The 13,619-nt window shown below is 43.5% G+C and overlaps 1 protein-coding gene across 1 annotated transcript in view; it reads right to left on the bottom strand.

Moving 5' to 3' along the window:
* The window catches only part of LOC126175625 (sialin-like), a 122,613-nt gene that overhangs the window by 46,449 nt on the left and 62,545 nt on the right, over window positions 1-13,619 (bottom strand). The window contains exons 4-5 of the mRNA XM_049922509.1: window positions 13,204-13,288; window positions 6,317-6,531 (exon numbers count right to left, since the gene is read on the bottom strand). Coding sequence (XP_049778466.1) covers window positions 6,317-6,531; window positions 13,204-13,288 — 300 coding nt within the window. The remainder of the gene's footprint in view (window positions 1-6,316; window positions 6,532-13,203; window positions 13,289-13,619) is intronic.

Below are 13,619 nucleotides of genomic sequence, written 5' to 3'. Positions count from 1 at the left end.
ATGGCAAGCCGTTCCACAGGACTACATCCAGCATCTCTACGATCGTCTCCATGGGAGAATAGCAGCCTGCATTGCTGCGAAAGGTGGATATACACTGTACTAGTGCCGACACTGTGCATGCTCTGTTGCCTGTGTCTATGTGCCTGTGGTTCTGTCAGTGTGATCATGTGATGTATCTGACCCCAGGAATGTGTCAATAAAGTTTCCCCTTCCTGGGACAATGAATTCACGGTGTTCTTATTTCAATTTCCAGGAGTGTATTTCCATACCTAAATTGTTCTACAAAATACATAATGCTTGTCGAGTATCACAGTGTGATTTTCACGACTAATACGTCTACAAAAACGCATTAGCAACACAAAAATGCTATGTTTCTGTCAAGTGGCACAACATTAAGGCCTAGCTGAGGCGATGCACCACAACGAGCCAGACCAAGCCAGTAACTGCACAAAATACACCTTGGCTTGAATACGATGCTAAGCAGACAAGCACATAAATAATAGGCAGACTGAATTACTGTCAGCTACTGGAAGAATGCAGTTAATGTGTGGCACTAAATGCATGACTGTGGACTCAGATTAGTTGCCAGAATCCTATTTGCATGTGTAAATTAACTGCATTATTTTTATACAACAGTACAAATCTCATGTGGCTAAATTAAAGCACTAAGCAGACAGTTAATAGTTACTCCTAGGCTATAAGCACGCATTGAATGGTTATGTCACTGTGATTACCATACATAAATTATTCTACATAACTCATGTCTAACTAAAATAACTTATCAACTACTCAAAGAGTGCAGTCAATGTGCAACCTACCCTTGATGCCTAAAAACATTAGCTCTCAAATCAAATGCCACAATACTATTTCCATACCTTAATTGACTGTAAATATATAGATATTGATATTCCGATCTATGTTATTGATGGTACAGAGAACGAAGTTTCATTACGTGTTGTTCTTCTGTAAAGCCTCAACTCAGTATCACGATCTTAGGCGATAAAGCATCACATTCTACACTAGATAAATGTAAGTGGCTATATTTCCTGTCTATAATACGTTTCCTTGATCCAGAAAAAAGGCTGCATTTATGAACCACTGGTGTCCTACGCACCGATGCCACATTTTTCGACACTTCTGCTTCATAACTGTACTAAAAATGATGTACTTTGACGAGATCTTTATTGCATTATAACACTTAAACTACATATGTTGGTAACACGCAGAGACCTTCGTAATGCACGTAATGCGAACGTAAATATAGCCAAATACAATAGTGAAACAAGGCTCCGCACAGAGACGAATCTTCCATATCCGTTTGCACCACAGGTGCAAATTTGACCTTTGCGACAAATTAAAATAATCCAGTTTTCTGCTTCGCATGAATGGCCTAAGGCCAAGCTAAATCGAAGTCCCTCGTTCACTTCTAAAACATCTTTATACGGTTGCAGTCATTTATTTACATGTTTCTGTTGTTGCAAACCACTGTCAGTTTATCGGGGTAGGTGGTACATGGCTAGTAAATCTGCTAGTGTGGTGAAATCTCGTCAAATCGGCCAATACTAAAGGATAGGTAGCGTCGCTGAAAAGTGTCCGTCAGCCTTCTGTCTCTAACAAATGTTGTTCCTCATGATGTGACCTATCGCCCCTATATGTCTGAGACAAAGACTTTGTAAAACCCTGTATATGCCAAAAGCCAGCGAGAGGGAACTTCTTAAAAACCTGCCTGACAAACCCTGCACAAACATGAAATGGCACTTGCCGAAGGGCTGGAAACTGAAAGCGTCAGTCAGCATTTCGTTTAGGTTATGTACATTTCATCCTGAACCAAAAATATTATTTACGTATTTCGACGCACTTCTATAAATCCAAGGAGTGTAGTTCCGAGGTACCTACTGATATTAAGGCGACAAACTCACTGAAACGAGTAGAAACGGTATTTATGTATGAGGCATCCAAACCAAACTGACTCTCTGTCACGCTGTATATGGCACCTTCCAAGTGGTATAATGAAGAGCACGCAAATAAAGCTTTTTGGATGACGCGTTAATGTTGGCTGCTTATATGCTGATGTAATATTTTCACATATACCATGCAGCTGCTAAGCCATACGAATGTCAAAGGGTTAGGATCTATTAGTGAAAACAGTACCTGTCAATTCAACGTTGTTAACTGCTGGTATGACGTATTTATCGTGAAAAAATAATTTATTTGTCATTGAAACGGAGTGTGCAAAATCACGGTAAGGGACGTTTCGTTAGGAGATCTGCCCTCTGTTACACCCAGAAGTTGCTGTTAGATGCAGCCTACAGCGCGGATGTAGCTACGATATCTGAGCAGATTGGTTAGAGTTCGATACCCCGTCTGCCAGGTATTTTTCTTTGGTACGAGATCTGGAACGGCTCTCAGCCTCATGATGCCAATTGAGAAGCTACTTGAATGAGAAGCAGTGGGTCCACGCCAAGAAAGCCGACAACTAACTGGAGAGCGATGTGTTGCTCCCACACCCCTCCACACTGTATCTGAATGACGTCACTGGCAGAGGATGACACGGCGGTCGGTCTATGCCGGTTGGTATGTGCCAGAATGTCGAGCTGTTACAGACAATTCAGTGATAAACTTGGCAGCACATCGTGAAGTTGATCAACTTTGAAAGTGGGGGCAGTGTATGAGGAGATTACTCAAGAATGCAGGTATTCGAGTTCAGCAGGGTGGATCTCAATTACACTAGAAACCATGTTTCCACACGCGTCAACTGCAACATGGCAAGACCACAAGTGCTGATGAATGGACGTCACCTTTTCAGGTACATATGTGACGATTAATGGTGTACTGTGAATCATATCACCACTGACTTGTTGTCGGAGCTTCAGGAACCAATTTATCCTACGACCGTACTGACAAGAAGACCAAACAGAAAATGTATTTTTATAATTTTTGTTGTATATGGCTTATGAAGCTCGAGAATAAAATACCAATTTTCTAATGTCAGCAAAGTGCATCGATACAACAGACAGCAGTGATGTCTCGCTGCAGTTTGCAACAACAAAAACACACCCTCTTTATCAGCTCTGTAGCGCTATAACACGGAATATAGGGCTGAGCATGGACTCACTCTGTTCATGACCTCCAATGGAGCATTCAACATCATCTACTTGAGAGAGCAGTGCTATTCAAGTCTCAGATGGAAGTTTGCTTTCGTAAATGTTGAACTTGTGCTTCAAATTAAGAGTTTGTAACTGAGTGCATCAAGTGATGCTTTAGTGTTCGTAGACAGGTGTATATATTCGACACACTCCTATGTCAATTGATCGTATAAAGTTTAGTAAATCTTTCTATCATTCTTGTAATAAAGTGAACTAACGTTTCTTATGTTGTCGTTCCAATCCGCCATCTCCCAGAGGAATCAAAAACCCACAGTTATACCAGACGACTGTAGTTCAGTCAGGGTATAACAATGAGTTAAGGATAATTCGACAAAGACATCACGCATCATTCACGCTTGCTACGCTGGAAATTTGGTAAACATGTTAGTTACCATCGGGAATTAAATACTGTGCGGGCAGGAACGACCAGCCTCCAAATGGGGAGGAGGTGATGACGTGGAAAGTGAAGGAGACAGATTGGGGGGGGGGGAGGAGGAAATGGGCACAGATAGGGGAAGATGAGGAGATGGTCAGAGGGAGGGCAGAGGAGGAGGTGGACAAAGAAAAGAAAGAGGAGGAGATGGACAGTGACAGAGGGGAGGAAGAACTGGGCAGAGGCGGGAAGACGAAGAGATGGACAGAGAAAGAAAAGAGGAGGAACTGGACAGACCGAGGAGGGAACACTGAGAGAGGGGAGCAGGATATAGACAGGGAGAGAGGGAAGGAACAGACGGTCAGAGTGAGGGTGGGGGGGGGGAGGAGGAGGACATGGACCGAACGCAAAGGAGAAAATAGACAGAAGGAGAAGGAGCAGATGGGCAGAGAGAGGGGCGGAAGAGGTGGACAGACAGTGCCGTATTGAGGAGACAGACAGAGAGGGGAAAGAACGAGATGGACAGAGAAAAGGGGAGGGAGGAGATTGACTAATAGAAACCTGGAATAAATACGTACCCAGGCAATGCTGGGTACTCAGGTAGACATTAGAATAAAACTTAACGTCGTCATAGTAAAATCTGCTCACACGGTCGGAGACCCGCCGTATCTGTGGAACAGCAAATGCCTGTTCATTTGAAGAGTGACAACTGGCTGAGTTCGCCAGAGAGCATAGGGTGCCTTCCTAAACGTTGCTGGTTGGCGTCTCGATGCGCGATAGGGTATGTTACCGTAGATATTCAATTGTTATTGCCCTAGTTTTGGTTTCATTACATTTTATCGTTTTTAAGCGGTAGAACACGTACCTGCCTGGCATAAACATTAGTAATACTAACTATTTTAGGATCGTATATAGACCACAACTGAAGTTTTCATCGCCCTTTCAGCAAGTGAAGCCTCCTAGCTATCTTCTTTACTTGAAAGAATTATTGTTTCGTCATTGTACATTAATATTGAAATATATAGATGCATATTACAACTCGATAGCGAACAGTAGCGAGAAGCAGAACGGAATATCAGGAACGTCCGGTTCCGTTGAACGAAAAAGAGATTCATTTTTCTTGGTGGCTGATTTTGGTGCGGACGAGTCCGGATATGATAGAACCAAGGAATTTTTGAGAACCGAAGGCAGTTAACTTCCTGCCTCATGTCCTCACTGTACATGCACATACCGAAATCTTTGCAAAAGATTGGCAGCAGCGCCGGCCGCGGTGGTCTAGCGGTTCTAGGCGCTTAGTCCGGAACCGCGCGACTGCTACGGTTGCAGGTTCGAATCCTGCCTCGGGCATGGATGTGTATGATGTCCTTAGGTTAGTTAGGTTTAAGTAGTTCTAAGTTCTAGGGGACTGATGACCACAGATGTTAAGTCCCATAGTGCTCAGAGCCATTTGAACCATTTTTTATCAGCAGCAGAACAAAAGCAGAAAGAATGCAACAGAGCTGTGACAGACCAATGGATATCTAAGAACGCCCTTGTTTGGAAGAAAAAGATACCAGACTCGCATCCCTCTAGAGAACTCTGCTGAAAAAAGACGTCTGGAAGAGTGGGAAAAGAGGTGGCCCATGTCTGAGTAATATGCTTGCTGACTTATTTTAGCGTTACCAACACTTTGCAGACTCCTGAATAAGTCTTACTCGTCCTGCCTTTCGGGGTAACTTGTCTTTTGATGAGTTGTGAAAATCAGCCGCAGACAATCTGATGTCTTGCGAATCAGATACTAATTCAGCAAAAGAATGTAGCTGCCAGCCATCATTTGCAGCTGGTCAACAGTTGCAGTGGGTGATTATCAAGGTTCTACTTCCATTAGACGATCATTCAGCTTATGTGCTACGGGACAACCGTTTCCCATCACCGTACCTGAGCTGCTACTGTCTCTTCACACACATGATGATTTGCAAGCACATTACAATGAGCAGCTTAAATCTCTTCACTAGATGCACAACCATGTTAATTACCACTCTGAAATGGAAGGTTCTTGTATAGGCACACATCTCGTTCGCTATGTAGTTCACATATATTATACGTATGTTTGATTATGTCCATGTAGTAAATGCACTTTTTAATTATTTGATCTCTGATTATATTTTTCATTCATGCAGGAAGTTGTAGATTCAAAACTGAGTGTAGTATATTTGTATACGATACCTAGCTCCCAAACAATATCAAAACCTTATTTTAATCCACTACATCTGGTACCCTGTGTAGACCCAATATATTCAATATATTATGTCACTACATGTCGGCAAGACACTGCATACTGCATACTGCTGGAAGCTAAATAGCTGCGTAATTCTTCGGTGGCAGTTTATACAGTTACGCAGCTCTCTATGCACCCAATTATCCAGTACCTATGTTTGTAGAAAATTTATCCAGTACGGCACAGATATCACTTTGGAATATAACAGACAGGTATACACAGAAATGTGCATTCTATGGGTGGGAACATATCGCAATTGGCATTTCATTTACTGTCATGGCCTTTTAACTGGTTTCCAATTCAACGCATTCTGTCGGAGCTGAGGAAAATACTTCAATTAAGTTATAGCATGTCGTAACTTAGTCTTAACTGAATATTTTACCAATACTTCCTACTTACTTATCGGCGTGGTACTTCTCGCTACTATCAGCCATTGTTGCCGCCAGCCATCTTGCAGAGGAAGCCTCCAGAGGAGGCAAGGTGGAGTCTCGCCTATTTAAAGGAACGGAAATCTACGGCAGGTGTGTGCGTTTGTGTTACCTTGGCAGCTGACTTTATCGTAGCCTCGATGTAGCTGCGTTCTACTGGGTCGATGTACGGGTGCTGTGCCGGTGAATCCGCAGCCAGCAGGAACCAAGACACACTCCACAGCAGGCCGGCGGCTCCAAAAACGTAAAAGGAAAGCGGCCAGCCAATCACTGTCTCGCATAGAGCGCCCGTCGCCGCCATGGACACCAGGCTCCCAACAAATAACCCTGTTAGCAAACAAATGTACCAGTAACTAGTAACCGAGGCTAACTCTCACTGTATGATCTCTATAACTGCCTGGTCAGCGTAAGATCCACTAGTCAATTAAAATAAGACAGTAAGTAATATAACAATGTACCCCGTCGGTCCAAAAAGTTTCAAGACTAGATTAATAAGAAAGAGATAAAAGTTAAGACTGCGGTTTCACATTCAGGTGTTCTACATAGGCTCCTCTCACTTGAGTACAACGCACAGAATGGTCATAGAATCTAATGAAACTGCCAGAAAAGTTCTTCTTTTGGATGACGTTCAACTCGTTCATTAAAGTGGTTTGAATGACTGTCATATCGTCAAAGCGTTGTCCATTCATGCGAATTTCTGCACTTTGTCGATTTGTGGTAGGTTCTTATTGATAACAGGCAACGGGCTTGCCGTAGTGGATACACCGGTTCCCGTCAGATAACCGAAGTTAAGCGCTGTCGGGCGTGGCCGGGACTTAGATGGGCGACCATCCGGGCCGCCATACGCTGATGCCTTTTTTCGGGGTGCACTCGGCCTCGTGATGCCAATTGGGGAGCTAATCGACCGAATAGTAGCGGCTCTGGTCGAAGAAAACCATCATAACGACTGGGTGAACGGTGTGCTGATCACACACACCTCCTATCCGCATCCCCCGCTGAGAATGACACGGCGGTCGGATGGTACAGATGGGTCACTTGTGGCCTGAAGACGGAGTGCTTATTGATAACACGACGTCTCTTCGCCAGCGAAAATTTATCCAGAAAAGAATTCCAGTAACAAAAGGCAGAATGCAGACTATAAGGAAGTCTGTACTGGAACTTCAAATGGCGCTGAGCACTATGGGACTTAACTTCTGAGGTCATTAGTCCCCTACAGCTTAGAACTACTTAAACCTAAGGACATCACACACATCCATGCCCGAGGCAGGATTCGAACCTGCGACCGTAGCGGTCGCGCGGTTCCAGACTGTAACGCCTAGAACCGCTCGGCCACCCCGGCCGGCTGTACTGGAAGTAATTATCGCTAATGTAAAATGATGCAGGAACTAAACTAACAGACAAGTAGAAAGTAGAAGCCTTTGAAATAAGGTCTACAGAAAAAGCTGGAAATTATGTAGGTGATTAAAGGTGCATTTTCGGTGACCTAACACTCGAAATGGATCTTAAGGGCGACAACACACTAGCCCGCCGACCTCCACTGTAGGCGGGCGCCGTCGCTGGCTACGATGCACTAGCCAGCCAGCCGCCACAGGACGTGGCACGCGGTTGTGCGATTACCGCGGGCTACAGCGCACTGGGCCGCCGAAACCCCAGGCCGCTGCGATTGGAATACGGCGGACGGACGGAACTGTCATTTTTTTCGGGTTGCTGGAAATAGTAAACCGAAAGTGTCCGCGGAAGGTGCTGTGGCCATTTGACTTTTGGTAGGTCGTCTGAAGAAGAAAAGACGCCGTAGAAGCAGAAAACACATAAACTGGGTGCATCCTCTCCTGCGTAAAAGAAATACCAACGGGACTTTTGTTGCTTTTACAGCGAGTTAACAAACTATGAGGACAATTTGTTTAATTGCGTCAAAATGTCAGCATCTTCGTTCGTCGAATTACTTTTCAAAATTAGAGGAACAATAACTGGAATGTCAACAAAGTTACGTTCGTGTATAGACCCTGAAGAAAGGCTGCTGGTAACGATCAGGTGAGCATGTTACTATTCTTTTTAAATACTTTAATATTATAAGGTTTTGTTTAATTAAGTACATAGATCAACAATGAGAATATTTTCATTGAAACTTAATACTGCCGGCCAGTGTGGCCACGCGGTTAAAGGCGCTTCAGTCTGGAACCGCGCGACCACTACGGTCGCAGGTTCGAATCCTGCCTCGGGCATGGATGTGTGTGATGTCCTTAGGTTAGTTAGGTTTAAGTAGTTCTAAGTTCTAGGGGACTGATGACCTCAGATGTTAAGTCCCATAGTGCTCAGAGCCATTTGAACCATTTGAAACTTAATACTGATTGTTCACATTATTACACATGTTAAGCTATTCGTAATGGTCACTTGGTTGGGAATGACCCGATATATGAGATGAAGTTGCTGGAAAGCTTACGTCTGTTACGTTTTCGTACATACACACGTCAAAAAAAGTTTTGCATCATCTCGCTTCCGAGGGTCCCGGAACCTGTACAGATAACTGGATTAGAGATCAACACAAACATCATTTCCGCCCTTTTTATTGCTAATGAAAACCACACATTGCATGTTGGACCACCATACAGCGAGACCTTCAGAGATGGTGGTCGAGATTGCTATACACACCATTACCTCTAATATCCAGTAGCACGTCCTCTTGCATTGATGCAGTCTTTATTCGTCGTGGCATACTATCCACAAGTTCATCAAGGCACTGTTGGTCCAGATTGTCCCACTCCTCAACGGCGATTCGGCATAGATCCCTCAGAGTGGTTGGAGGGTCACTTTGTCCATAAACAGCCATTTTCAATGTAACCCAGGCATGTTCTATACGGTTCGTATCTGGAGGACATGCTGGCCACTCTAGTCCAGCGATGTCGTTATCCTGGACGGAGATGTCCACAATGGGGACCCGAATTATCGTCCATGAAGACGAATGCCTCGCCAATATGCTGCCGATATGGTTGCACTATTGGTCTGAGGATTGCATTCACGTATCTTACAGCCGTTAGGCGTCTTTCATGACCACCAGCGACGTACGTCGGCCCCACATAATGCCACCCCAAAATAGCAGGGAACCTCCATCTTCCTGCACTCGCTGAACAGTGTGTCTAACGCGTTCAGCCTGGCCGGGTTGCCTCCAAACAAGTCTCCGACGATTGGTTGAAGGCATATGCGATACTCATCGGTGAGGAACGCGTGATGCCAATTCTGAGCGGTCCATTCGGCACGTTGTTGGGCCCATCTGTACCGCGCTGCTTGGTGTCGTGGTTGCAAAGATGGACCTCGGGAGTTAAGTTTCGCATTATGCAGCCTATTGCGCGCAGTTTGAGTCGTAACACGACGTCCTGTGGCTGCACAAAAAGCATTGTTCAATATAGTGGCGTTGCTCTCAAGGTTCCTCCGAGCCATAATTCATAGGTAGCGGTCATACACTGCAGTAGTAGTCCTTGAGCGGCCTGAGCGAGGCATGTCATCGACAGTTCCTGTCTCTCTGTATCTCCTGCACGTGCGAACAACATCGCTTTGGTCCATTCCGAGACGCCTGGACACTTCCCTTGTTGAGAGCCCTTCCTCGCGCAAAGTAACAATACGGACGCGGTAGAACCGCGGTATTGACCGTCTAGGCATGGTTGAACCACAGACAACAGGAGCCGTGAACATCCTTCCTGTACGTCCTTCCTGGCGGAATTGTCAAACTGATCGGCTGTCGGACCCCCTCCGTCTAATAGGCGCTGCTCATGCATGATTGTTTTCATCTTTGGGCTGGTTTAGTGACATCTCTGAACAGTCACAGGGACTGTGTCTGTGGTACAATATCCACAGTCAATGTCTGTCATCAGGAGTTCTGGGAAACGGGGTGATGCCAAACATTTTTTTATGTGTGTATTGGTGTAGGTGGTTCACTGCTGCCCAGTATTTATGAAGTTGGTGTTCCGTAGACAGTTCTGGGGCGACAGGTTCTCTTGATAAGGAGCGTCCTTGATCACTTTCATATACTGATTTTGGTTATTGTCTTTAAATGCTCAGGTACTTGTTTAAAATCATTCAACAATGGCAACATAAGTGTCGGTCAAGATCTTTGTCGTTTTGTGGTAGAATTTCCTTCAGTATTTCTATGTTCTCAGTTTTTTGTGTAATTAGCCATTTCCTTTTACGGTCTTGACGATTGCACTCTGAAGTCTCAAGTGGTTTTTCAGTCGGCTCAACTTCTGTGTCCATCTGTCCTACTTCAGTTGAACTGAAACTGTCAGCATATTACTTCGTGCAACAATGTATGCAAGAAACATGACCTGGTTGCAGTAGAGCTACATGGATTCAGTGTAGCACCAGTTCCACTTTTCAGATTGCTGACTTTCCGATATTCTCTCACAAAACTAACTCGCAGATATTTCCATTCCTTTTGCAGCGACAGACCTGGAAAGTAATGCATTTTATGTTTCAGGTGCTTGGCTTCTGGATGCTCATTTACTGACATTCACTTCATTTATCGCTTTTGAGAACTATAGTCAGCGAAATCGTACAACATGTTTCTCAAGCGATGTGGATCAAGTTGCCTTCCCTAACCGACGACAGAAATTTGGTTGGATATAGCTGAAAAACTTGAATCCAGAGCAAATTTTCCTCATGTTGCAGGAGCTATAGACGGGAAACATCTCCGTGTAATAAAACCAGGCAACACACGATCGGTTTACTACAGTTAACAAATAAACGTTTTTGTAATAGCTTTAATGGTACTGTATCACAGAAATTATAATTTCATACGTATATGGAAAAAATAGCGATTCGTCGGTTTTCAAAGATTCGTCCTTATTCAAACAACCCATGATTTGAAGTTTAGGATTACCTAACGATTAGGAAACAGAAAGGCACTCGAGAAGAAATTCTGTATTTCTTTGTTAGTGACGAGGCATTCAGCCTATCAGAACACGTTTTATGCCGCTGTGCAGGAAATAATTTAAATAAAAGAATATTTAATTATGTGCTAGCAGAACACATAGATACATTGAAAGCACTTTTAGCACTTGTGCTCAAAAATGGTGAACATTACATCGACCTCTAAATGTTAACATAAACTTGACAAACATACTTCGTTCTTAACATACTGCACAAGTTTACACCGAAAGACACAGTGTTAATTTCGAGCATATTTTACACTTGCCAGAAGAAGGTTTGGAGGATACTGAAAAACAGCCCAGAGAGGAAACAGATCGGTTATTCACAACAGAGATGTACCAGATTACTTTGTAAATGTCAATCCACTGCCGTGGCAAGATCGATATGTTTAGCATCTGAAGTAGCAGGTTCAAATACATGTAAAGTAATACAATGATGTTGCAAAAATAAAGGTTGATCAACTTACCTAGCTTTTTCTTTTCATCTTGTGACAAATACCGAGTGATCAAAAAGTCGGTATAAATTTGAAAACTTAATAAACCAGGGAATAATGTAGATGGAGAGGTAAAAATTGACACACATGCTTGGAATGACATGGGGTTTTACTAGAACAAAAAAAAGTATTGCTAGACGCGTGAAAGATCTCTTGCGCCCGCCGTTTCGTGATGATCGTGTGCTCAGCCGCCAGTTTCGTCATGCCTCCCAGGCCTCCCAGATCCCCAGACCTCAGTCCGCGCGATTATTGGCTTTGGGGTTACCTGAAGTCGCAAGTGTATCGTGATCGACCGACATCTCTAGGGATGCTGAAAGACAATATCCGACGCCAATGCCTCATCATAACACCGACATGCTTTACACTGCTGTTCACAACATTATTCCTCGACTACAGTTATTGATGATGAATGATGGTGGACATATTGAGCATTTCCTGTAAAGAACATCATCTTTGCTTTGTCTTACTTTGTTACGCTAATTATCGCTGTTCTGATCAAATGAAGCGCCATCTGTCGGACATTTTTTGAACGTTTGTATTTTTTTGGTTCTAATAAAACCCCATGTCATTCCAAGCATGTGTGTCAATTTGTACCTCTCAATCTACGTTATTCCGTGATTTATTCAGTTTTCAAATTTATACTGACATTTTGGTCACCCGGTATTTTCCTCCAAACATGTCTACTATCTCTTCCCACAATTTATACTATAAAATTCTGCCACTGTATTCGTTCACTTTCATACTCCAGATAGCTGGATGATTTTCCACTTCGAAAACAGTTTCTCTTCGTCAAAATTCATCACAGCGCGATCGTGGCAGAAGTCAGGCGTGAAACCAGCCGACGTGTGTTGTCTCCTGTGCGCGTCCGTCGAAGCCGAGAAAGGCGCCACCGCGTGATAACGTGTCTGTCGAGTTACCCCCCCCCCCCCCCCCCCCGCGCGTTTAAACGGCAACCAGTGCATTGCCTTTCCTGTTCTACTACAGAAACTGACAGCCGCTTACCCGCCAGCCGACGCGGCATGCGGCCAGTGCGTTGTTGACCTAAGGATAAAACCATCACGACAGATGAGGCTGGATCAGACGACCTATGAAACCAATCGGACAACTTGATTAAAAGAAGAGATCGTTTGACAGGAGATCAAGGCATCTAGGAATAGCTAATTTGTTAATTAGCGTAATTTCGCGTTTTGAGAGGTGGGAGAGGATAAATTATAGCTGTAGACCAAGGATTGACTACAGAAATCAGGTTCAATTTGATTTAGGGTGCAGAAATGAAGAGAACTGAACAAGGTAGTTTTGTGGTGAGAGTTGCATAAAACCAGTGTTTGGACTGAAGAACATTTCACCAACGCAGCACATGAACAGGCTGAAAAATATCCAATGTTAAGCGTCTGTTGCTGATGAGATAATAATTGCCATGCGATACCTTTGTGAATCTCTCTCTCTGTTAGACACACTCGAGAGAAACCATCTGCTGTCGAGATACGACTGTCCTATTGAGGACATACACCATAAAAAAATCCCGCAGGTTAACATAGCATAATATTTACTGAAAGGAACTTACATAATAATTCGGTGACACTTACCTAGGAAAATAATGGAAAACAAGCTCCTTTCGTGGTCTGGTGCCCACTTGCAAACAGTCGTCTGTATAGCTGGTATTATGCCACCCTTGAAATCAAAAAACGTTTTTTATGTTAGATAGCAGAGACGGAAAGAAATAAGTAAGTGTAAAACAAATTGTTGGTGATAAAGCGGCATGATATCGAAATACTTTATTATGTAACAGCTATATGTAAACGGAACTACAATAAACACAAGACCAATTTGTTTCTCAAAAACGGTCATAAGGGATAGTCTTGAAGTTTTCATTATCGTCTCTAAAAAACTAAGTTTCATCATGTAGAACGAGTCGTAATTAGAGTTAAATAATTTAAATTCAAGTGTCTACTAATATAACTTTCCCATTCGAATCTACTTTGGTGGTTGCATGCTAATGAAG

This window comes from Schistocerca cancellata, chromosome 3, assembly GCF_023864275.1.
Source record: "Schistocerca cancellata isolate TAMUIC-IGC-003103 chromosome 3, iqSchCanc2.1, whole genome shotgun sequence".
Taxonomy (NCBI): Eukaryota; Metazoa; Arthropoda; class Insecta; order Orthoptera; family Acrididae; genus Schistocerca; species Schistocerca cancellata.
This window is presented reverse-complemented; position numbering and strand designations above follow the sequence as displayed.